The sequence below is a fragment of the Letharia columbiana genome (assembly GCF_014066305.1).
Source record: "Letharia columbiana isolate WasteWater2 chromosome Unknown Sc0000028_s0, whole genome shotgun sequence".
Classification (NCBI taxonomy): Eukaryota; Fungi; Ascomycota; class Lecanoromycetes; order Lecanorales; family Parmeliaceae; genus Letharia; species Letharia columbiana.
The window spans coordinates 365,674-388,780 of NW_023501070.1; the positions used below are offsets into that span (position 1 = coordinate 365,674).

The window sequence follows — 23,107 nt, forward strand, 5'->3', positions numbered from 1 at the left end:
AGCTCAGAGAATCCTTGTGATCGGGCTCATACCGTGCTTCAGCTCAGAAGCACATGCCAAAAAGCTTCGTGAAACCCTCGCTCCCAGCACGATCTCTTCTTACTTCACCAATGGCGTGTGCTTCATTTGCTGGAGCATCAATATCCCCTTTGATCTCCCGAAAGCTTTCATCGTAAAGAAAACGCATGGTCGTTATGACATGGGGTGTGCCAATTAATGCATTCTGACTTGTAATGGACATCGTAGAGGCAATGGAGGGGCGAAAAGGCGTTCACAGGAAGGAGAAAGTAGCAGGGAGGGTTCGTTGTGCCGCAGTTCGAACAAACAATCGGGCGTGCAGTTTGAGGGGCAATGTTCTTGGTTATACACTAAAGTTTTTACGGCAAGGACCGAATATTCTATGTACATAGAAACAAGAATCAAGTAAATATTATATTGCTCGGTGATTCTGAGTCATTGCGCATCAGTTATGTCGCAATTCCGGGCAAAGAAACTAGATCTCAGCTGCTTCATCAACGTGAGAGTGCTGCGAGATCACACAAAGCGGTGGGTCCTACTCGATCTCCTGAGCTCGAAGAATACTGACTGCTCTTAGAAAAGTGTTCGAGCAGTACGAGACAGAAAGGTAAAGCGATCACCTCCTATCATACGTATACATCGTCTTCAATGGGCTCGTCGGGATGCTGGTGAGCAGGTTAGTACCTTATGAGTTGCTGATGGGTGCGACTACTTTTAGACAAGCCCTCCGCTACATCATCAGAAACACTACGCTCCCAGGACGAGCGCGCGCCCAAGCGCAACTACAACTGTCGCAGATGCACTGCTACACTAGGTCTACGCAGATCAATAACAGATGTATAGAGGGAGGGAAATCGAGGGGCGTGTTCAAGGATTTCAGGATGGCAAGGGTGAGTCCAACTCCATATGACAGCTTGTGTCAAGGACAACTAATGTGCGTGTAGTATCCGTTTAGAATGAATGCCCTCGAGGGGAATATACCCGGTGTCAAAAAGGCTAGTTGGTGATAGAAATTGCCGGGCGAAGATGACATTGTACATATGTGAAGGCATAGCATGGCAGAGAATGATGAGCATATTCTCAGAGAAATCCAATGGTGGCGTTCACATCGCACTCAGCAAAAAACCGAGCATCTTCGCCCATCTCGTTGATGAATTGATATTGACATTCATTTGACCGTGCCTGATTCCGCATCACTTCGGCTAGCCGCTTATGTTTTCGACCTTACCTACTTAATTTTGGTCCAACGAGTGTGAAGACAATCATTCACTCGTCAGTATTGTTGATTAACCTAATCTAAAATCCTTCTTTTAACATCTTGCTCTTCTTACCTATTCCTTGACCACTTACACCGTCCTGCATCCAGATCTAATCAACCAACCACCTTCGCCATGTTTCGACGTTTGAGCAGCAGTCTGCCCAAAGACCCCAAGTTTCCTGCGGATCTGGAGAAATTGGGGTGACCCACTATCTTCCTTACTCTACTAGATCCAAATACTGAATCTTATTAGGTACTACATCAACGAAAAAGACCAAATCCGCTCCATCGCCCACCCGGACGAAGAATTCAACTTCTTCATCAGCAAAAATGAACGGGTCCGAGAGATGCAGCGCGAAGCGTTTGATAGTCAGTCTTCCCTCAAGTTGACTGCCTTCTCATCTAATTGTCGATTCGCGATATCTAGCTTGCATTCGCAGTGAGCTCAGTGCGCGCTTCGAGGCTTCCGGCCTCAACATCACTCGACTTCCATTGAACGTCGGTCTCTCAGATCCACATGTTCCCATCCTCACCTCCTCTAATCTCGCCACCGCAAAACGCTTAATCGTCTACTTTGGTGAATCAATGCAGGATCTCGGAATCTTTGCCCATCGTATCATAGCACAGGATTCCATTGCTTCCGGCTCTGCTTTGGACTTTGTCCATGCTATTCAATCCAGAGAATCAAATGCGGGCACGGCAATCGTCATTGCCAATCTCGGCCAGCTCGTGTGGTACCGTCGCGGCCAGCGTGCGATGACGATTACGAGTTGGAACGCATTACCAAGAAAGACAGGCGTCAGTAATCCAATGAGGATCGATGCTGTCAAAAATCGTGTACCCGGAAATGGAAGCACAAAAGAGCATGTCAAGAGCGTCTTCGAGGAGGTGCTGGTCAAGCTGGCGAGGCAAGATGCTATGATCGATCTGATTGGGTTGGGGGAAGGGGCCGAGGAGGCGGTGGGATACCTGGACCAGAATTGGAAACACTGGGAGAGCAAAGTGAGGGCTATCTGTGTGGGCGTGGGGTTTGTGTGGAGGGTCCAAGATGACATCCATAACGAGAAGTTCATAGATTTTTGGGGAAAGGTAAGGTTCCTGGTTTCATCTCTTGCATCAATTACACTGTCTGTGAGAATCTTTGCTAACGGTGCCCATTTGTTAGCGTGCCCGTGCCTACCTGATCCACAGTGTCCCAGTGGAGACGCCTCTTGCCGGTCGCCAGGAGCTCAGCTGTAATTGCTTTTCCTCAGGCGAATCTGCCTTCACCGAGTGCATCATGCCAAGGTCCCACCAGAGCATGCTTGCATTTTTCCAGCTTGTTAACGATATGCCTGGATACTTTGAGGCAGAGCTGGACATACCACAGGACGAGGATGACATGTCGAGGGTTGTCCGATGGGAGACTGGAATCCGTGCTGAAAGCCCCCGCGCTGCTTAAGGAATGATGATATGAGACCAAGCCATGCTCCCATGGTGACAGCGGGCGCAATTGAAACTAGGTCTGGGGTTGCCCCCACACAGTCTTAAAGACGTCTGGGCGGTAACGGTAGCGTCACTCAACATAGATAGCAGGGCTTACCCCTGCTCCATAGAGCTCATGCACGTTACAATGCCAAATATGAGCAAAAATGTGGTAGCTGGCCCTTAACAATGCCTTCAATTCCACATGCACTCCCTGGCAAAGAAAGAGAGCACTTTGCCCCGCAATCAGAGACATTAGAATACACTCCCTTGGAATTTTCCTCAACGGAAATCGAAGCGACGGTAACCAGTGAATCTGGGAGACCATCGTGGGCGTATCTTCATTGCCTTTCTCTAACGAAAAGCGTTCACCTGAGCTTTATTTGAGACACGCCCACACAATGCCGATCATGCACGCTAAAACAGGGGTCCAGCGGGAGAAGCCGTGACAAGATCTCGAGATCCTTGGGGACATGAAAGCTCTCGGGTTTTGACAGCAAACAGTTGTTTACCAAATCTATAGTGTTTGTGCGGTCTGAAAAATTTGCAATTGCGTAAAGTTTTTCTGAGTTGATACAAATCGTCGGACTGTGCGTTTTCTGAATACAAAGGGCAGCTGTTCCTACATCTGCAGTCCACTTCTACCACTCAAAGATGTCAATGGCAGCTCTGAAAGGAGATACTGCATTCCAAGCAAGGTCACTAGTGGGCACTCACCCACATGCGTTGTAAGGTCATGACTGACCTTGTCTGCCTCCCTCTATAGTTCCGATCCCTCCTCCGACAATCTTCTCAATTTGCTGCCTATAATTTCCGAGAATATGCAAAGCGAAGGACAAAAGACGCATTTAGAGAGAACCATGACAAAAACCTTGGGGATAGGGAGACACAGGAGCTGATACAGAGAGGGCTAAAAGAGCTGCAAATGATGAAGGTGAGCCTGACAAGATGATGGTTTGCGACTGAGGAAAGCGAAAGCGTTGGGAAGATGCTGTCATGGAGGTGCTACGGGGCAAAATTTTCAGTCATGCTGCTGCCAGGGTGGCATGCTGACCCGTGTCAAAATTACAGAGACAAACAACGGTCAGTCAATTCTTCCAATTGGACAGACTAGTAGTCGAAGGGCAGAAGACGGTAAGCATCGGCCTCACCGCCCGGTAAGCTTCAGGTTGACGTCCTTGTAGGGGAAGCAAACAGGCGAGGACGGAGGCATAGTACGACAAACGACGGAATGAACCTCACCAAGCTTGTGGTCTGGTGTTTTGGCGTTGCAAATACCTCAACATCTGTATCTATGCAGGGCTATCTACGGAATGTGCGCCCAACCTCAAAGCAAATTTCACGAGACCTTCATATCTTTGAAGTTGCTGGTCTGAGCGCCTGATTAGATTTGCGTGGTATCCGGTGTGTACAGCGCCTCGATCTTGTGTCCCGCCTCCTTCACGCAGATCATAAACTTCACATGGAGTGGTTGTGACGAAAGCATCGAATGTCTACATCATACTTGGTACTGTATAGTGCAATGGATTACAAAGACAGAAGCCGAAGGTCATCTAACCAATTCATCATCATCATGCTGCAATGCAGATTCCAAGACTCCGAGATCGCTCATGCTGCGCCAAAACAGTGTATCATCGAAAGGATATCTCTCCAAAGGCCCTCTTCCATGCCAAGAAGCCAACCAAACATACAGCAAAGACAATCATCCGGAGAAACGAACAAAAGCTCAAACCATTGCGCTAGGCGCTTTCATGATCCTATGTCTAAGCAGGGTCCTCAGCTTATGCCTGAAAGCTCCCAAGGCAGTGAACAGAACAATAAGAAATGCGACGCTGCCACAGACTTTCCAGAAATAGTGTTCGGTCTTGTCAGTGTTGACGATGCCGGTAAGGTTCATGCCGTAGTAGGAGGTGAAAAAGGAGAGGGGTAGAAAAATGACCGTTACGATGGTGAAGACGAGAATAGCTTTGTTCTGGCTGTCAGAAATTATCGCTAGTTCATTCTGTTCGATCGAACGCAGTTGGAAGAGCTGGTAATTTGGACGTCAGCAGATGAATCCATTCGCGTCGGCTGAGGTAAGCTTACGGCATCCATCGATTGCTTTAAATCAATCAAGAGTCTCTCGAAACATTCATGCTGGTACTTCACCGTATTCATTGCCCAAATCAAGCGTTGCATTGATGATTCTCCCTCGGCATTATCAGGTGTCTTGCGGAAGCGATTGTCTTCAGTCTCAAACCTTTTGACATCGAGCTGCATGATTTTGAAGAGCTCGACCTTCTTTTGTAAGATCAGTCTTATGGTAGTGAGCTCGTCAATACCACTAAGGTATGCGCGAACAAGCTTCACTGTGACTTTGGGCTTCCACTGGTCATATCGTCTTCGTTTTAAGTCCTGGATGACTGAAGAATACGCACTTTCAAACGAAGGTGCGTTGCAGCCTTGCCTGAAGTTGTGAGGCGTCACGCCAACTTCTGTTATGAGATAAACTAGAAACCATTCGACAGTCTTCCAATGCCAAGTATTCGTGCCCTGGTCTGCGAAAGCTTGGAAAACATGGCCAACAGCCGAGGCGTCGTCGTTGTCAAAGAGGGCGTCGATGGGTTCGGAGAGATGCCTATTAAAGTTCTTATCCAGGTAATTGACACCAGCCATGGGGGAGAGGCTCAATAGGAATCCGTCGGAGCGGTGAAATGTGCGAAAGGGGCTCCTCACGAGCTGAGCATTATTATAGAAGGGGTGCGAGGAAAGAACTTGTTTGTCGACGTGGCGGAGAATGGGCTGGAGTCCATCTCTTGGCCCCATTGCCCCCATTGCAAGACCTTCGGAAAGCTGCCAGGGCATATCCGCGTCGACGAGATTCCAGAAAGAAGGTTCCATTGCAAGGTGACCGCCTCTCCATTCAACATCGGTTCGTAAGCTGGCGTTACGGTCGGCTCGCCAAGTTGACTCGTTGAGATCATCTAGCAGTTCACTTTTGTCATGAAGCAGTAAGTAGATGTCGCGCATTGTTTGAAAGTTGTCCCGGTGTCTGAAATTCAGAACTTCGGTTTCGAGGTACGGCCATCCAGAGCGTCCAGCGTTCTCGAATTCCCGACCAGTTGGACCATCATGGAGAAAGATATCCTCGACAGAAGAATGCGTAAGCCCAAGGCCAAGCGGAGCATGGATCCATCTCACGTCCACCCAAGCAGGTTTTGTTTGCCAGTACTCCTCTAGCTCACCGAGATCGACGACTTTATGCTCTGCTCTACCCTCTCCGAAGTCGCAGACATAGCATTTCAATTCTGAGCGAGGTGGGTAGTAATGCCGGGCAAGGGATTTCAGTTCCTCGACGTGTGGCGGAGGGGCCTGTCGATATTTAGGGGAGGGCCATGCAAGCAGCCATTCTTTCATCCCCTTCTCTTGGGTATCCGCCCACTTTTTGAGTCGCTCGTACACTTCACGCTGATTTTCGTTCTCCAGGTTGTATCTGTCAAGCTGCTGACGCCTGGCTTCTTCTTTTTCCACGTTTCGCGTTGCCACTTTATTGAAGCTTGTCAAGACCTGTATACCGCGCTCGAGTCAGGGAGCAAAAGGACATAGCATCAGGTGCGTTTACCTTCTGGGAGCTGACGACCGTTTCCTCTGAAGTTAGGTGAGACAGGCTAGGCTTGTCCTCGGATATGATCCTCTGCAGGTTCTTCTCCCGCACTGTAGGTAATTGTGACGAAACCGAGGCCACTGAGGGTCTCGAGCGACGACCACGTGGACCAGAGGCATCATTACTGTCATTCGTCGACAGTGTAGAAGTGCTAGCTGATGACGAATGTCTTCTCTCTGTTGCAGAGGTCGGAGACAGATTCCTCGTAGCCTCCTCGGCCGATGGATCCCAGGCAGGTTCTTGTTTGAACGGCTGGTCCATGTGGTCAATTGATATGTATGCAGATGCAGATGCAGTAAATACGTATACTATGTCACCGATGCCGCGACCATAGTAGCACCAAAGACAAGGTCCAAAAATGGCAATGCAATGCAAGAAGATGAATCGAGAAGGAAAGTAAAGCAGGGTCGGAGGATATACTACTGTACATGCTACAAGTCAAGGCTGAAGAAAGCCTGAAGATTCAAAGGTTCGAGAAATAAGGCGGATGGGGGCAGAAAGACAAAAACACAGCCTTCTCCCCACTGGCCCAGTGTGCATTTGCATTTGCATTTGCATTTGCAATTCGCACCACCAGGGATGCCTAGGCTAGGTGCTAGGTACTAAGGTAGGTACTAGGATAATTTTGATGATTGTCCCCAAGTTGGTGATAGATTCCCTAGATGATCAAAGCCTCATAGGTTGGGGGGAGGGGGGTGGGTTATGCAGACTAACAGCTGCAAGAAGCAGTTAGTCTTTGGGTCTGGACCAGTTACTACTTTATCTAAAGCCAAAAGTTGGAAGCGAAAAGGCCATCGGGAAAGTACAAGTAGGTAAGATATGCCACTTTGAAGGTAAGATATGCCGTAGCTAATCAATTGCCATTTGCCAGGCTTACCAGTACCACGGCAGCCAAGACTTTTCTTCAGGGACTCTAAACTTAAGGTACTTTACCTTATCCTGTCGGGATCTCCCTCAATGCCCATCTAGGCTACCGTACTCCCTCTCACTCTCTCTCTCTCTCTCTCTTTCTACAGTCTACTTGATTAGCACTTTAGGTAAAAGTACTCTAGACTTCCCCAAGTTGCCCCTCGTTCAACGCTCGAATCAAATATCAAAGTATCGGAAGGGAACAAGTACAACGTGCCGGCTACACCACTTGGTTCAAATATTGGTGCAGAAAGCCAGCTAGACGCTGTGTTACGCTTATCTCATTCATTCACAGTGTGTGCTACATACCTACCTACGGACCGTGTAGTCAAAAGCGCCGCCTGAAGGAACGGCTCACGCGCCATGGCCCCTGTAAGTGCATCTTCCATTCACGTCGCCTTGCATATATCTTCAGTGTATCATGACGAACCGTCTGCAAGTATTCTCTGCCGCCCTTGCACATGTGATTCATACTATCATTGTCACGCTGTCAGCATGGCCGTCGCTCCATATCCTTGTCCTCTTACAAAAAATAATAGGATGCCCTCGGGCACCCCGTCTTTTCGCGCGCATCACTAAGATGGTAGTCGAATTATCCAAAGACTTTCAGGCGCAGTACAATAAGCTAATCTTCTCTAAATTCCAGTATCGCAACAGTCGCACTGGCGCTCGATCCACCCGCACTCAAATCGACCACGATGTATTCGAAGGCCTGCCCGTCCGCCATTGGAGGAAGAGATCATTCAACGTCAATGCCGCGCCGGAGAAGGACAACTTAGATCCGCTCGGTACCGGTGATACAGGATGGCCAGAGCTGCCAATGCCTCGAGACGCCCACATGTATTCACCAATGAGTGAGGCATTGCTACGAGCGGCGCGAATGGGTCAAGTCAAGAAGCCGGCCATCCCACTGATGGATGACGAGAAAGAGCCTGGTGACGATGAGGACGCAGATGGTGATCTTGATATGGGGTTCGTTGCGAAAAGGTGGGCCGTTGTTCCCAAAGATATGGAGGGACTTGAGCCAGAATTCTTGGCCAAGAGGCGGAAGGGCCTACCATCTGTCTATACTGGAGCAACCGGACCTCTTGGTAACACGGTGCAGATGAGGAAAACGAAGATTCGAAAGGTCGATACGGAGGGGAACAGCTACATCTGGGAGGTCCTTGTACCTGAGGGCCAAGCGGTAGATGGCGAGATTGTTGAGGAAGAGACCAGCCCAACACAAGCGCCTGCACCAGGCACTGTAGTGGAGGGGCTTGGGGTAGTCAACGCTGAGGGTGTTGTCATCGCTGGAGATCAAGCTGTGCCTGCTGCCAACAGGAGAAGACCGCCTCCGCCGAAAAGGAAAGCCAAAGGCCCGGGCCGCGGGAGGAAAAAGAAGGTCGCCTTTATATCTGGCGCAGAGGGCCTCGCTACAGCCAACGGGGTCAGTGCTGTTCTCAACGGCTCAACTGTTGGGGTAGACGACGGCAAGAGCACTGAGATGGAACATGGAGTACCGGATGGGGATACCGAAATGGGAGATGAGAACATTGTTCAAGAAGGCGAAGAAGGCAGCGAAGAAGGTAGTGAAGGCGAGGAAGGGGAAGACGGCGATAGAGAGGAAGGAGAGCTTTCACCCTCGCCTACCCCGGCAAAATCACCTCCAGAGCCTCCAACAATAGTCGTCAATGATATGAAGGCCGAGCCCGCGGAAATTGCACAGGCATCCACTCCATCGCCGTCAGAGGTGCCACTATCGTCGCTGGCGGAGCCTACTCGCGAAGATAGCTCAGACCCTATGCTTCTGGACGAGGATGACGACGAACCCATGAGCCAATCCTTCTCCAAACCTACGGTGGCATCCATCACCCAAAACACACATAAAATCACAGACGTCGCTGCGCCGGTCGCCGCAGAAGTTTTAGAAGAGGCAATGCCCACACCAGAATCTATTCCAAGACCGTCGGAAGCTGCCGTAGGACAGCCCTATGCAGCATCGATAGCAGAGCCAGAGACAGAAGCTCAAATGAGATCGATGACGACCCCTCCACCGGACGCAACCTTGCAACCTCTACCAGAGCCTGTAGAACAGTCTGTGACGGATGAGATCACAGAAAGCTTGGCTGAGCAGCGAACAGAAAGCCTAGCAGGAGCTTTAACAAGGCCCCGGACAGAGCCGACGCCAGATGTACCAGCCGAACATGTGACAGAGGGTATAGCCGTCTCAAGAGCGGAAGCTATTGCAGAACAAACGCCAGGCGCTCCCGCAGACCTTCGAGAAGAAGCTGTGCCGGAGCCCAGAACAGATAATTGGGAGGTGGTCATGGCAGAATCTATGCCAGCGTCTTCTTCTGCTGCCACCCCAGAGCCAACAACAAATGCTATGTCACCGCCAACGACAGAAGCTATATCGGAGCCGAAGAGAGAGCCGGAAATGGAAATTCTATCGGAACCTCCAACAGAATCTGTAACGGAACCTATTGAAGAGTCCGAGCCCGTGGCCGAGCAATCTACAGCCGAGCAGCCTCTGACTGAGCAGCCTGTGGCAGAGCAGACTATGGTGGAGCAGACTCTGGTAAAACAGTCTCTGGTAGAGCAACCTATGGCAGAGCAACCTATGGCCGAGCAATCCGTGGCCGAGCAACCATTGGCCGAGCAATCTATGGCCGAGCAACCCATGGCAGAGCAATCTATAGCAGAGCAATCTATAGCGGAGCAACCTATGACAGAGCCCTGGGCAAGGCCAGCGACCGAGCCTTTTCCCGAAGCCATATCCCCCGAGCGCAGATTCTCATACACGAGAGTGACTACTAGCCCTCAGGCACCGACTCCAAGCCCACCAACACCCATCGAAAATACATTCGGTCTCAAAGCCCCTTACCTAAGTCCTAAAGCGCCAACTATGAGCCCACCGACACCCATCGAAAGAAGTATGTCGAGCTCACCGGATATACCCCTCGCTGACCAGCATTTTCGATTACCGCCCCAAATCGACACCACGAAGGAAACAGACCAAGTCCCGGCGCCAGACATGCCTCATATCCCGGGCGCTCATCGTGGGTCAGTTGAGGCCGCTCCCAATATTGATACCCGAGTCAACGCTCAAATACCGGTTGACCATGATCCTCTAGATGGATTGGTCGAGCCCAGGGTTGCAGAGGAGTCGGACGGATCTACTCAGCACTTTACGGACGGGGAAGAAGATTTGCTGGGTAGCCTTGAGAGATCCTTGGGCAGACAGGGTGGCAGGTCATGAGCTGCCAAATGTCTTCATGCTCGGGCGTGGTCAAGGGTTTGGAGTTTGATCAAGTATGAAATAAGATACCACAGCAGGCGATTGCTTTATGCGACTTTTGTCTATATGCTATTTCAGAGGCTTCAATTGATGCCGTAACGATGCTATATTTTTATCTTCCAGTGCATTGATTGGGTGAGTGGTTTGTGCTCGACCAAATACTGCGTGAAAGTATTTACTGCTCCCCGTAAAAGTTCGCCACCATCATCGGCCTGCTCTCCGCTTTGAAGACTCTTCCTCTTCATTGCCATCATGCAAAATCACCATTCGCACGAGAATGCGGTACGAAGCGCTACTTTCGATTCATCCATCCGTCTTATGTTCGGATGATGTTCTCAAAATGCCCTCAGGGTTTCGCAGGTGCTTGGGGTAGAGGGGCTTCGCACCTCCGGTTTGTGACTCTCTTTAACCGTCCACGTTCGACAGCTAGGTCCCAGTTCCAACGTCAACCATCGATCATTGCTGGAGAGACGCGAGATTTCAAAATCAGCCAAAAGGAGCGAGAAGCAGATCACATCATCGTTTCTTTTTTTCCCGAAAGCTTTTCCCCTGGCCGAGGGGGCTTTGTCAGGAGCCGATCATTAGCGGCAAGCACGCAATTCCATAGCGGATTTTGTGATAGCGATGTATGAACGCCTACGATGAATAATGTCATTGCGGAGCTTATATATCTCATGTTGGTTCATACCATCTTCCTCGGAATATCTTCTCACACTGTTTCCTACCTGTCACTGCCAATTGTCTTCGACATTTTCCCTCCTCAGCTCTTGAACCGTTGGTGGCAACATATACTGCATCTATTTTTCTCTTTCTTGTCCAAATCAAACGTGTAGCATGGCTTCTTCTCCAGTCTATGATCTCGAGCACGATGGTGCCCGCGATGTCGAATCCGGTTATGTTAGCGGCAGCTCTAGCCAAGCAGGCATCCCAGAAATATACCTCACAAAACCACATCTAGCATTCTTGAATCGTCAATTACAGAATCTTGAGCCACAGGGTATGACCCAAGTTTTCTCTCCACAAGTGGAAAATCTCAGGCTGACATGGAGCTCATAGAAATATTACAATGGTGCATCACGACTCTACCCTCACTCTTCCAAGAGACTGCCTTTGGTCTCACTGGCCTTACGACCCTCGACATGCTGTCCAAGATGAAAATACCGAGACCACAAATGGTTGATCTTCTTTTCTTCAACACACTCCACCACTTTCCCGAAACCTTAAGCCTCATCGACCGCATCAGAGAACGATACCCGCTTGTCACCCTCCACGTTCGCAAGCCCTCCGGTTCTGATACCGCGGAAGAGTTCGCTCGGCAACACGGTGAAAGGCTATGGGAAACCAATGATGAGCTATACGATTGGCTAGCGAAGGTCGAACCTGCGCAACGTGCTTATAGGGAACTGCAAGTCGGTGCTGTTTTGACAGGGCGTCGGCGTAGTCAAGGAGGCAAGCGTGGCGACATCGACGTAATTGAAGTTGACGAAGCTGGCCTCGTCAAAGTGAACCCTTTCGCAAACTGGTCTTTCGAGCAAGTGCAAGACTATATCAAGGCCAACGATGTTCCCTACAACGAGCTACTGGACCGTGGCTACAAGAGTGTTGGTGACTGGCATTCGACAAAGCCGGTCAAAACAGGAGAAAGCGAGCGCGCCGGACGGTGGCAGGGTCAACAGAAGACTGAGTGCGGTATTCATAACCCACGGTCCAAGTTTGCCCAATTCTTGAAAGAACAAGAGATGAAGAAGCAGCAGGAGGCATTGCACCAAGCTTTGGAATCCGGATTGGAGATTGAATCATGATGTTCCAACGCTGCTTTCTTCGGGGGGTTCTCTTTGTGTTTTTGGTCTTTGTGTTCAGCATGGCGCTTGGGAGGAATTACAGAAGCATTTACGAGGGCAAAAGCTGATGGGCTTGTAGCGAGCATGAGCACAGCAACGGGCATGGATAGACTTATTTGAGAATAGAGTATAGATGATCTAGTTGAATCGTTCGCAATTTGCACTCTACCATGATCTGAGTGCAGTAGACATGCACGGCACCAACAGCACATCCTGCAGGATACGGTAGGGCTTTGGGGGGTGGGGGTGGGATGTGGGGGGCTGCAGAGGTTGAAGGGGAGTGCCGAGCTTCGGTTATCTTTATGCATATGTGAGGCCGTTGTCGCTCCCTTCAACAATATTTCTCACACAACACAAAACATGCCATTGGATCGAATTTCCTTTTCTACAGACCCGACCTGAAATGATCTGACCTTCCATACATAATCGCAGGAAATCTAGAGTATTACAAACCCCAGTCTTTTTACTTACCTACCCATCTTTGTCCTCCGGATTTGATAATCCACAGTTGCTGAAGTTGCCATAAACCCTCCGATATAATCTACATCTTCGCTGCTATTTTCACGTTCATTAACCTCTAATTTATATCTTTTACTGGACATAATCGGCATGGCTAATCAACCTCATGGCGGTGTCCTCAAGGACCTGCTTGCCAGAGATGCATCAAGGCATGACGAGCTGGCAGCAGAGGCCGAGAAGCTGCCAGCCATTGTGCTTACCGAGAGGCAATTGTGTGATTTAGAGTTGATCATGAGTGGTGGATTTTCCCCGTTGGAAGGTGTGTCAAAGTCCCAAGAGTAGACCTAGCAGTTGATTTGTCTCGTCAATACTCGTAAGAAGAAGAAGATGAAGGAGAATTGGAGAAAGCAATTCAATCTCAAAAAAAACTCCTCCATGTCGTCTGCGGAGTACAGAATGAAGAACTGTTTTATTGACTGATCATGTATGGATCATGCCACTAACACCATCACCAGGTTTTCTCAATGAAAAGGACTACAATTCGCAGGTCACCATGCAGCCCCGGAGAGCGAAGATCTTCCGCTAATAAAAACAAAGGGTCGTTGAAAATGTGCGCACAGCAGACGGTAGCCTTTTCAGCATGCCGATATGTTTGGACGTTTCAGAAAAGACAATTGAAAGGGTCAACCTGAGGGCAGGGGTACGTGTGACGCTTACGGATTTTCGAGATGATCGAAATCTTGCTATCATCACCATCGATGATGTCTACAAGCCCGACAAGTCAGTTGCTCAATCCCTTCTTGGCAGGCTGTTTCTAACATGACGCAGACAAAAGGAAGCCAAAGAAGTATTCGGTGGAGACCCAGAGCATCCCGCAATCAAATACTTGAACAACACAGTCCAAGATTATTACGTAGGCGGCAAGATCGATGCCATTTCCAGACTCAATCACTACGACTACGTCGCCTTGCGCTACACTCCAGCGGAACTCCGAATTCACTTTGAAAAACTCGGCTGGTCGCGCGTTGTTGCCTTTCAAACTCGCAACCCCATGCATCGAGCCCATAGAGAATTGACCGTCCGGGCTGCCCGAGCTCGCCAAGCTAACGTCCTCATCCACCCTGTTGTCGGCTTAACCAAACCAGGCGACATCGACCACTTCACCCGGGTGCGTGTCTACCAAGCTCTACTCCCGCGCTACCCCAACGGTATGGCTGTACTCGGCTTGCTCCCATTAGCCATGCGCATGGGCGGACCAAGAGAAGCAATCTGGCACGCCATAATCCGCAAAAATCACGGCGCTACGCACTTCATAGTGGGCCGTGACCATGCCGGACCTGGCAAGAACAGCGCTGGCAAGGACTTTTATGGTGCGTATGATGCACAGTATGCCGTGGAGAAATACAGGGAGGAACTAGGAATAGAAGTCGTACCATTCCAGCAGATGATCTACCTTCCCGATAGCGACGAGTACAAGCCCGATGACGAAGTCCCTTCCGGCGTGCGAACTCTCAACATCAGCGGTACCGAGCTTCGCTCGCGTCTCCGCTCAGGCAGGGACATCCCCGAATGGTTTTCCTACCCCGAAGTCGTGCGCGTGCTCCGAGAATCCCATCCAGCAAGGTTCAAGCAAGGCTTCACCGTCTTCTTGACCGGCTATCAGAACAGCGGCAAAGACGCCATAGCCCGGGCTTTGGACGTGACATTACACCAGCAAGGCGGCCGTCCTGTTTCCTTGCTCTTGGGAGACACAGTCCGCAGCGAGTTATCCTCCGAACTCGGCTTCTCCCGTTCCGACCGCCACAAGAACGTCCAGCGCATCGCTTTCGTGGCCGCCGAACTCACAAAAGCAGGCGCGGCAGTCATCGCGGCGCCCATCGCACCTTTTGAGGAAAGTCGACAGAGCGCGAGGGAGACGGTCAGCCAGCATGGGAGTTTCTATCTCGTGCATGTGGCGACGAGTTTGGAGTTCAGTGAGAGGACGGATAAAAAGGGGGTGTATGCGAAGGCGAGACGCGGGGAGATCAAGGGGTTTACGGGGGTGGATGATCCGTATGAGGCGCCTTCGAAGGCGGATCTGGTGGTGGATATCGAGAAGACGAGCGTGAGGGGTGTGGTGCATCAGATTGTGTTGATGTTGGAAAGCCAAGGGCTTTTGGATCGGTTGTAGAGACGTGCGAATGGGTGGTGACGTTGACTTAGAAACATAGACTAGATCTTGTTTGCATTGTATCATTCTCGATTTAGCTGACTACGCTGAAAACTCCGGGTTGATTTGCCAATTTACGTGATCTTGCACTCGAAATCCATAACAAGCCACCTTCCTCCTCCTTTATGAAATAACTTGTCCCCAGCGAGCGAGCATCGCGATTCGCTGCTCGTATCACCCAAAGCGCTGCGCCCCGATCGTAATGTGCCTTTATTTGTCGGTCCTACGCAACAAACAACTCAACAAGTAACCTATCCGCGAAGCCTTGTGCAACATTAAACAAGTCCAAAGGGGCCGTCAAGAACCCCTGGCCATACTTTCGGCTGCCGCAACATCTACCAAGCCTCCGAAATCACGGCCATCCCGGCGTTCAGACTTGCGTCCGAAAGAATGTATTCGCTATGGCCTGATCTCTAGACAAGAATACGGTCCCCACGTAGATATCAACTGAAGAACGCCTAATCTAAGCATCTTCCAGTTTGTGGGGTCGCGCTATTGAGTCTCACACAATGAAGGCCGTTTATAGAAATCTCCGCGCTCAGTTGCGAGAGTAGCGCGGTAGCCCTGACAAGCGGCCGCCGTCTGACCTTCGACCTTTTACTTTCAGGTTCAACTGTAGTCCAGACCGGTTCGATATCGAAGTTAGGGCGAGAAAGCCGTTGATGGCGGCACGACGCGGAGTGAGATGCACGGGTTGCACTAGCTTTGCCAGCACAGAGTGCCCACCAATCACCGCTCAATCTGTGGGAAGAGATGCGCCGATATTAGATTGATTTATTATTCATAAAACAATGTCCAAAACACAAGCCTTGCGGAAGCCATATCAATCGATTTGACATGGAGCGATTATGCATCGCCCGAAACGCTGGTCCATCGTAGGCAGACTGCATCACACTCCTCACGCCATGTTCTTGTCCTGTGGCCATGCAACCGCGATGGGCGCCGATTACATGAACAAGTAGCCACTCTTGCTTTCCTTTCTGTCAGCCTCTCTACTAAGTAGCCTTCGGACGTTCTCGAGTCTCTCGTCTACCACCTGGAATTCGCGCTCCCATCTCCCTTCATCTTCAACCGTTGCAGAGCTACCCCAAAGCCGACTGCTGCTGGCCATCGGCTGCTTTTCTGCCTTAGCTTTTCGCTCGTCTTTGAGCAACTTCGCGACCATCTTGGACCAATTGTCCATGCCAAGCGCAAGGCATTGAGAGCACTTGTCTCGGGTTTCTTCATCATCTTTGTCTGCTAATGTAAGGGTGGCTTCAGCCAAATCTACAGCGTCACGAGTCCAGCTTAAGCCGGATTGTCGACTCTTCAACTGACCGGCCACTGATCTAGAAGAAACCAATGACCCTCTGACGGTATCGGATGAAACTTTAGCAGACGAGCCCGCAGAGGATGAGGCAAACAAGATTTCACCAACATGGGCCATTACGCCAGCTTCCTCACATTTCGCAGCTGACGTCCGGAATGCGATCTCATCGCCGGTAGGTGGCGCCGGGGGATATGGTGGTGTGACAATCATGGATTGGAAAAACAAGAGGACTTGGGCAATCGATGATCCCTCAAGTGAATTAGACCCTGTTCGGTCCTGCGATGAAAGCGCTGGGAGTTGTCTTCTAGCTCGTAAGACAGACAGGTAGATAGGCAGAGCCGCCGCAAGGTTGTTGTTCCGAGCGTGATGAAAGGCTAGCGAAGTTGTTGCAAGCAGTACATTTGAGGATATATAAGTGGCTCTCTGGTCGATAACCCCAGACTTGAGGTCTATGATATTATTGACCCCCACTGGTAGCGCCCCCATTGCGATATCGAGGCCCCAACTGTACATCTCTTCTGCCGTTGAAGAAAGGCCTTTGAAGTCAAGCCAATCAGCATAAGCTAACGCAGCGTCAAGACGCTGGCGTGTATTGAATCCTTGGGTAGTAAGAATCTTCATGTAATGGTTCTCGGCCGGTGAAAAGTCCGGAACACAATTTTCTTCAAGAGGAGCAGGTGGCGCCCCGTAAGGTACAGGCTTCGGGCGTGGATTCGAAGGCCCGATCAAGTATTCTGGTGGGAAAGTCTTATTTCTTGTGGTATCGCAGACCCAGCCTTCTCTATTTTCAGATGCCTTTGCGATACCCATAAGACAAGTGTAGTAACCACGCCTCCAGGGTTCCGACTTGGAGGAGACGTCTAGTCCAGCTTTGCCAGACCCAGCAACATATATGTCTCCTTCCTCCTGTAACAAGGGCCGTAGATCTCGACCATCTACGGCGGGATCCTCGAGACGCTTGAGTAATCGGCGGTTGCAATCGCCTGCGCTAGACCAATCTGTGGGGTCGGTGCCACTGGGATCTAGATGTTCCAGGTCATTCGCATTGCGGTAAATGATTCGACTTATCATACTCCATTCTGGAGGAGACGGGAATCGACGTTCCAAGACCTCATTTCGGAGACCAAATGCCATGATGCTCAGTAGTAACAGGCCTGCCCAGCCATACACGCTATATTTGGCTCCCTTCCATAACTGATCTTTGAAATAAAGCTTTCTTTCCGTGGTTATGAGGCGGGACAATTGGTTCTGGAATTGATTCCGTGTTGCTGAAGGAGGATTTTTGCTGCCAGTGGCAGGATGAAGAAAAGGTAGCTGCGGTCGCGGAGAGACACCAGATACGAGGAGTAATTGGGAATTCTGCGTGAAGAGTCGGGGCCCAGCTAGCGGTTTGGCAGACCTGGGTGGTCTCAATGGGCGAGTAGACGACAGTAGCCTCGACATTGGCAGCCTCTGGAAGGGCATACCGATGCTGTGACCGGGTGGTCCAACTCGCTAACCCAGAGTAATGTTGGCTGTCAACATGATGTCTCCACCACCATGATGAAAACGATGGCTTAGGCGTTAATCGCGCTAAAATCCGGCCAGACTCTGATATCAACTTACTACTTCATTTTCCATAGCCTTCGCTCTACCTTCAGTAATACTCCTACGCTGCTCGAATATTACTCCATTAAAGACCTCTGGGTTGGCTGAATGATATAATGGCGGAAACCCTCCATCCATCCACAGTAGTGCACGCCAGTAAGCAAGTGGAAAGGAAGGAGACATTGGTCCGCTCCCTCGACGATCTTCTAGAGCGCTACCTCCATCTTCTAAACCAGTACCAAACTCTACAGCAGTCCTTGGCTCAACATTTTTCTAGGGTAAGGATCGATTTAGCCGAGTTTTGGACTCATTCTCAGTCTGCACAGGGTTATCTATCACTTGCTCAAGCCAATTTTTCAAATCCAAACCGCGTCCGCTACGGCCAGGATCATTACGATGATAGAATGCAAGCATCAGCTCGTGTGTACGGCGTCCTTATTGTAGTATACTTCGGTGTATGATGCACAAAAGGTGCTAATTCCGGCACAGATTCACCAGTCAATCGACACCCTCATTCTCCACTCAGGAACCTAAAGCTCAGGAATCTGTCCTAGGTTCTGATGATGATGATGATGATGAGGTCGACACTTCCAAGGAGTCAACCGTGATGGACAACACTCAACTTCCTTCCGAAGACGCAGAGTCTGCGTCGAATATGACTCGTGATCCTTTGAATTGGTTTGGGATCCTAGTTCCTCCAGCGTTAAGGACTTCGCAGAGCAATTTCAAAGACGCAGTCGCTGATCTCATACCGGCATTGGCAAGTATTTCAAAGGAAATCAGCGAAGTAGAGATCGAGATTCGAAGGGCCCGGAAAAGAATAAGGAAAGCTGTTTAGGTGCACATGCATTCGTCGAGACAATGTCCTCCCGGATTATCTAAAGAAATTGGTTGCACCGCGTTATTTTTCATCTAGTTCCTGCCAAGTTCAACCCTTGTGGACTCAAAAGCACATGTTGATGAAGTGTGGGATTTCTTTATGTTGTGCGGTCATCTCTGAAGATTGCAGTCCTTCGAGTGCATGCAATTTTATAGGTAGACTACCGCGCACAACAGAGAAAAGGTCTGTGGTCTATAAGACTATGAGAGCAAAGTGAAAGCAGGCGCAGATCTTGCCCTTATTGGGAAGGTAGAGGGAAATGTCCCGCGTGGGGCCGATGCCGGCATGCAGAGTACGATTTACGGAGTACGACGGATTGAATTTCCTTCCACGCAATTACACCTTGATTTGATTTTTCACCATTGCAATGGCAGAGCAATCACTCATCAGCTTGCTGTCCGACAAACCGGATCTTACAAGATATGAAACACTCTACAAACACTTTCACTCTCATCCCGAACTTTCACTCCAAGAACGCGAGACGGCCTCAACCATAGCTTCGCACCTCGAATCTGTCAAAGCAGGATATGAACTTTTCAAAGCAATCGGAGGGCATGGAATTGTTGGCGTCCTCAAGAATGGCTCAGGCCCCACTGTCCTTTTACGCGCTGATATGGATGGCCTTCCAGTCCTCGAATTGACCGGTCTACCCTACGCATCAAAGGTCACCATGAAGGACATAGCCGATGGAATTGAGAAACCCGTCATGCACGCCTGTGGGCATGACATGCACATAACATGCCTACTTGCAGCGGCCGAGCACTTGGCCCATATCAAACATGCTTGGAGCGGCACCTTGATCGTCTTGTTTCAGCCGAATGAGGAAAGAGCAGCAGGCGCCCAGGCTATGGTAGACGATGGTCTGTACGACAAAATCCCTATCCCTGATTACGTTCTTGGACAACATGTTCTGCCTTTGCGCGCAGGGCGTGTAGGCAACCGAAAAGGGGTGATAATGGGCGCCGCCGATAGCTTCAAGATTACGGTCTGGTAAGTGCGCTTTCCGGAGCAGTTCCCCCCAGTCTATACCATGGTTGAGTCGCAAGACATGCCTCGAGAGCAAATACTCACAATATTCTCAATCTTGTTCTGCAACTTAAGTTTCTGCTCTAAAGAAGTCATACTGATTCCAATTTGCAGGGGTAGGGGAGGTCATGGCTCTATGCCACATCGTTCCGTTGACCCAGTGGTACTGGCAGCTAATGTTATACTCCGTCTACAAACTATTGTTAGTCGTGAGGTAGACCCATCGGAAATGGCTGTGGTGACGGTGGGCAGTGTGCAGGCTGGGTCAACGGAGAACGTAATTGCAGATCATGCCATACTGAAAGTCAACATCAGGACCGTTTCTCCACGCACGAGGGGGAAAGTGCTGGCTGCCATGCGACGAATTGTCAAGGCAGAATGTGAAGCAAGCAACTCGCCGAAAGAGCCGCTTATTGAGCCCACAACACGATTTCCACCCACTGTCAATAACGAGAACATCGCTTGCCGCCTTGCTTCCTCTTTCACGGAATTCTTTAAAGAAGAGTTCGACTCAGAGCAGCCTCCCACCAATGGCAGTGAAGATGTTTCCATCCTGGCGTCAAGTATAGGAAAGCCTTACAATTTCTGGTTCTTTGGAGGCGTTGATCATGAACTATGGGATCGCGCCGAAAAAGAAGACAGACTCTTCGAGGACGTACCGGCTAACCACTCGGCGTTTTTTGGGCCTACTGTGCAGCCTACGTTGAGGGTAGGCTATGAGGCTCTGTGTGTGGCCGCGTTGACATTCTTGCGGAAGCCTCTGTAGCTGTTGTCAGGTCTGTTGAGGCTAAATTGGGCCAATGCCAATACCGCAGACTTGAACTACCATATTGCAAGACTTCATCCTGGGAGCTTGGGAAGTCGACTAGAAAGCCAATATTTGGCATAGCGCAGATGCATCGCTACAATCAGGTGCAGCTTGGCTGCAAGGGGGTGCGTGGGTCCATCGTTCATTCCTTGAATTCTGTACCTTGCATGATGCCACACCACCTTCCTCGTTTTTGACTACAATGTCTGTATAGTATTCGAGGGACGAAACTCCCCTTCGATCAAGTGTCAAGGGCGAGGCATGCTCTTATATCTCGACGATGTCTTATTCCTACCATGTCATTGTTCTCATCAGCAAATTCCTCTGGTCAGCCCAATATGGATGTTCAGCACCTCTCTAGAGAATGCCCTTCCTCAGAATCATCTCTTACATTGTTGACAAGCCAACAAGAGATAAGTTTTTTTCAACCTGATTTCCTTGCTGGCACGAACAGCAGACTTACTAGCACTGGGCACAACAATAGTACGACCAACGTGGAGGAACGGAGCTGTTCGCAACCTCCACATACTTTGTGGACCTTGCCACAGAAAAGATCAAATCAGAGTCTAACCGCCGGAAGGGTTGGAGACCCGGACGAACCCCATCCACGAGTATTTTCTGGTATCTTCTCGGCGAAACGGTTGAAAGGCCCGATTACACCTCCGTTACCCAGCCCTCTGTCCTCATGTAACAATTTGGTCACGACTGGCTTGTCACAGCCATTACTAGATCTTTCGGATGCAAAGGCAGTGTCGCCGAAGCGAGCGGGTCCTGCAGAAGCTACTGAGGATCAACTTGATTTTGACCGTCTAAAGCCTCTGCGATCACCTTTTGAATTTAGAGAGCTCGTTGCCAGTCAAGTTGACCGATATGCGAAAGATGGCATCCAACGCTTCGATCTCAATAGACCAATGCGTAGCGAGAACTCATCCGGGTATATCTACTATGCGCCCACGAACCCTTCTGACAAGACCGATCAAACATTACATGCACATCGCAGGGTTCCACGCCGACAGCTATCCTATGGTGACCCACGAAGCAGACCAGGGTCAAGGCCCCTCCATAGGACTACGGGATCATGGGAGCTTAGACATGAAGCTGAACGGCACGCAGAGGACTTAGATCTTAGTTTTAGGTCAGACAGCACGTCGAATGTTTCTGCTGCTAGGCCTTACCATTCTGAGCCCATAAAGAGCAAACCTAGACTCTGGCTTGATTTGTCAGAACAGGACAAGATTCAAGAAGCAGTGAGTATCCTAAAGCTGCAAGAAATGCAGAAAACAGTTACCGAAGTCCATGTTAATGATTTGAAGCACGCAATCACAATCAGAACAAGCCCATCAAAGCCTCAGGTGATCAGTACACCACGTCGCCGCGTTGCGATTAATACTTTCCAAACATCGACGTCGGTCTGCCCTGATCGAGGCTTCTCGATTGCTTACCCACATACACCACCTCCGACCCCAGCATCAGTGGTTGGGCTTGGCATAGAGTCCGTCTTAAACGGAAAATATGACGAGGCATATGAAAGGATCAAGGCTAAACAGACCTGGACTCAGACACCCCCAAGCTCGAACCCATCGTCAACAGTTAATGTAAGACGCGTTCCATTAGAGACAACCCGTCCGGTCAGAGCAGATACCCCCAGGCCTACGGCACCTGTTCAACTTCAGCCGAGCGAATTCACCTATCGGATCATAACAGAGCTCGAAGCCTCGGTTGCTAGCATTCCACAGGTAAACTTGCAACTTGACAGCCCGGTGATCTTCCAGATATGTCTCCCAGCCGGGCAACGTAGAGTTCCACGGGAAACACCGCCGGGACCCCCGAGCCGCTATTCGAACTTCAACGGTCCCCTATCAAGTCATCCCACTCACTCTGCACCAAAGTTTCCCCTTCAAGCAGCATCTGGACAAGACTTCCCTGTTCCTCCCACCATCATGCGCTCTCTCCACATCATCTTCCCCCACGCCTCGTCCCAACTCCTGTCATCACTTCAAGCCACTTACCTAGCTCTTCATTATATCTCCGCGATCCACCTACCCTCGCCTTCATCCTGTTCCCCACCAATCTCCTCTGTTGAGACACATTCGCCTTTGTCGCCCAACATGTCATACATCCCAGCAAAAGCCCGCGCTATGCTTGGCTTGCAGACACCAACTACCAGGCCAGGTTTGCCCTCATCCTGGACGCGGTCAGAGACACGAGGATGGAGGGAGAGGATCGAGGACTTGGAATGTAAGCTGAGAAGTGAGGTGGTGAGATTTATTAGGATGTGTGAAGGGAGCGATTTGGGCAAGAACGACGCACTCGTGAGAGCTGTTGGGCAAGTTGTTAGCATTGGGCAGGAGGGACGCGCGTAGATCAAATTGGATGAAAAGGATTGAAGAGTCACGAAGAGATTACTAAAGGCTTG

General features: G+C 50.1%; 12 protein-coding genes across 12 annotated transcripts; 9 read left to right on the top strand and 3 right to left on the bottom strand.

Annotated features, from left to right (window-relative positions):
* Positions 1 to 43: 43 nt before the first annotated feature.
* On the bottom strand, positions 44 to 241 carry HO173_008214 (uncharacterized protein; the record flags this gene model as incomplete). The annotated part of the gene is made up of 1 exon (XM_037310114.1): positions 44 to 241. The coding sequence occupies one exon, from the start codon at positions 239 to 241 to the stop codon at positions 44 to 46; it is 198 nt and encodes a 65-aa protein (XP_037163074.1).
* Positions 242 to 469: 228 nt separating this feature from the next.
* HO173_008215 (uncharacterized protein) lies at positions 470 to 1,025 on the top strand (the record flags this gene model as incomplete). The annotated part of the gene is made up of 4 exons (XM_037310115.1): positions 470 to 546; positions 596 to 625; positions 737 to 908; positions 963 to 1,025. 4 exons carry the CDS (start codon positions 470 to 472, stop codon positions 1,023 to 1,025), a joined length of 342 nt encoding a protein of 113 aa, XP_037163075.1.
* A 384-nt stretch (positions 1,026 to 1,409) lies between these two features.
* HO173_008216 (uncharacterized protein) lies at positions 1,410 to 2,717 on the top strand (the record flags this gene model as incomplete). The annotated part of the gene is made up of 4 exons (XM_037310116.1): positions 1,410 to 1,477; positions 1,530 to 1,645; positions 1,704 to 2,365; positions 2,442 to 2,717. The coding sequence occupies 4 exons, from the start codon at positions 1,410 to 1,412 to the stop codon at positions 2,715 to 2,717; spliced, it is 1,122 nt and encodes a 373-aa protein (XP_037163076.1).
* Positions 2,718 to 3,394: 677 nt separating this feature from the next.
* On the top strand, positions 3,395 to 3,975 carry HO173_008217 (uncharacterized protein; the record flags this gene model as incomplete). The annotated part of the gene is made up of 4 exons (XM_037310117.1): positions 3,395 to 3,445; positions 3,507 to 3,674; positions 3,812 to 3,874; positions 3,925 to 3,975. The coding sequence occupies 4 exons, from the start codon at positions 3,395 to 3,397 to the stop codon at positions 3,973 to 3,975; spliced, it is 333 nt and encodes a 110-aa protein (XP_037163077.1).
* Positions 3,976 to 4,466: 491 nt separating this feature from the next.
* On the bottom strand, positions 4,467 to 6,644 carry HO173_008218 (uncharacterized protein; the record flags this gene model as incomplete). Its single annotated transcript, XM_037310118.1, has 3 exons — positions 4,467 to 4,769; positions 4,826 to 6,286; positions 6,342 to 6,644. The coding sequence occupies 3 exons, from the start codon at positions 6,642 to 6,644 to the stop codon at positions 4,467 to 4,469; spliced, it is 2,067 nt and encodes a 688-aa protein (XP_037163078.1).
* A 1,011-nt stretch (positions 6,645 to 7,655) lies between these two features.
* Positions 7,656 to 10,533, top strand: HO173_008219 (uncharacterized protein; the record flags this gene model as incomplete). The annotated part of the gene is made up of 2 exons (XM_037310119.1): positions 7,656 to 7,664; positions 7,939 to 10,533. The coding sequence occupies 2 exons, from the start codon at positions 7,656 to 7,658 to the stop codon at positions 10,531 to 10,533; spliced, it is 2,604 nt and encodes an 867-aa protein (XP_037163079.1).
* Positions 10,534 to 11,406: 873 nt separating this feature from the next.
* Positions 11,407 to 12,374, top strand: HO173_008220 (uncharacterized protein; the record flags this gene model as incomplete). Its single annotated transcript, XM_037310120.1, has 2 exons — positions 11,407 to 11,569; positions 11,629 to 12,374. 2 exons carry the CDS (start codon positions 11,407 to 11,409, stop codon positions 12,372 to 12,374), a joined length of 909 nt encoding a protein of 302 aa, XP_037163080.1.
* A 648-nt stretch (positions 12,375 to 13,022) lies between these two features.
* HO173_008221 (uncharacterized protein) lies at positions 13,023 to 15,042 on the top strand (the record flags this gene model as incomplete). Its single annotated transcript, XM_037310121.1, has 4 exons — positions 13,023 to 13,191; positions 13,388 to 13,415; positions 13,470 to 13,652; positions 13,701 to 15,042. The coding sequence occupies 4 exons, from the start codon at positions 13,023 to 13,025 to the stop codon at positions 15,040 to 15,042; spliced, it is 1,722 nt and encodes a 573-aa protein (XP_037163081.1).
* Positions 15,043 to 16,027: 985 nt separating this feature from the next.
* Positions 16,028 to 17,854, bottom strand: HO173_008222 (uncharacterized protein; the record flags this gene model as incomplete). Its single annotated transcript, XM_037310122.1, has 1 exon — positions 16,028 to 17,854. The coding sequence occupies one exon, from the start codon at positions 17,852 to 17,854 to the stop codon at positions 16,028 to 16,030; it is 1,827 nt and encodes a 608-aa protein (XP_037163082.1).
* Positions 17,855 to 18,093: 239 nt separating this feature from the next.
* On the top strand, positions 18,094 to 18,815 carry HO173_008223 (uncharacterized protein; the record flags this gene model as incomplete). The annotated part of the gene is made up of 3 exons (XM_037310123.1): positions 18,094 to 18,255; positions 18,304 to 18,401; positions 18,467 to 18,815. The coding sequence occupies 3 exons, from the start codon at positions 18,094 to 18,096 to the stop codon at positions 18,813 to 18,815; spliced, it is 609 nt and encodes a 202-aa protein (XP_037163083.1).
* A 409-nt stretch (positions 18,816 to 19,224) lies between these two features.
* Positions 19,225 to 20,649, top strand: HO173_008224 (uncharacterized protein; the record flags this gene model as incomplete). Its single annotated transcript, XM_037310124.1, has 2 exons — positions 19,225 to 19,847; positions 19,998 to 20,649. 2 exons carry the CDS (start codon positions 19,225 to 19,227, stop codon positions 20,647 to 20,649), a joined length of 1,275 nt encoding a protein of 424 aa, XP_037163084.1.
* A 338-nt stretch (positions 20,650 to 20,987) lies between these two features.
* Positions 20,988 to 23,054, top strand: HO173_008225 (uncharacterized protein; the record flags this gene model as incomplete). The annotated part of the gene is made up of 1 exon (XM_037310125.1): positions 20,988 to 23,054. One exon carries the CDS (start codon positions 20,988 to 20,990, stop codon positions 23,052 to 23,054), a length of 2,067 nt encoding a protein of 688 aa, XP_037163085.1.
* Between the last annotated feature and the right edge of the window lie 53 nt (positions 23,055 to 23,107).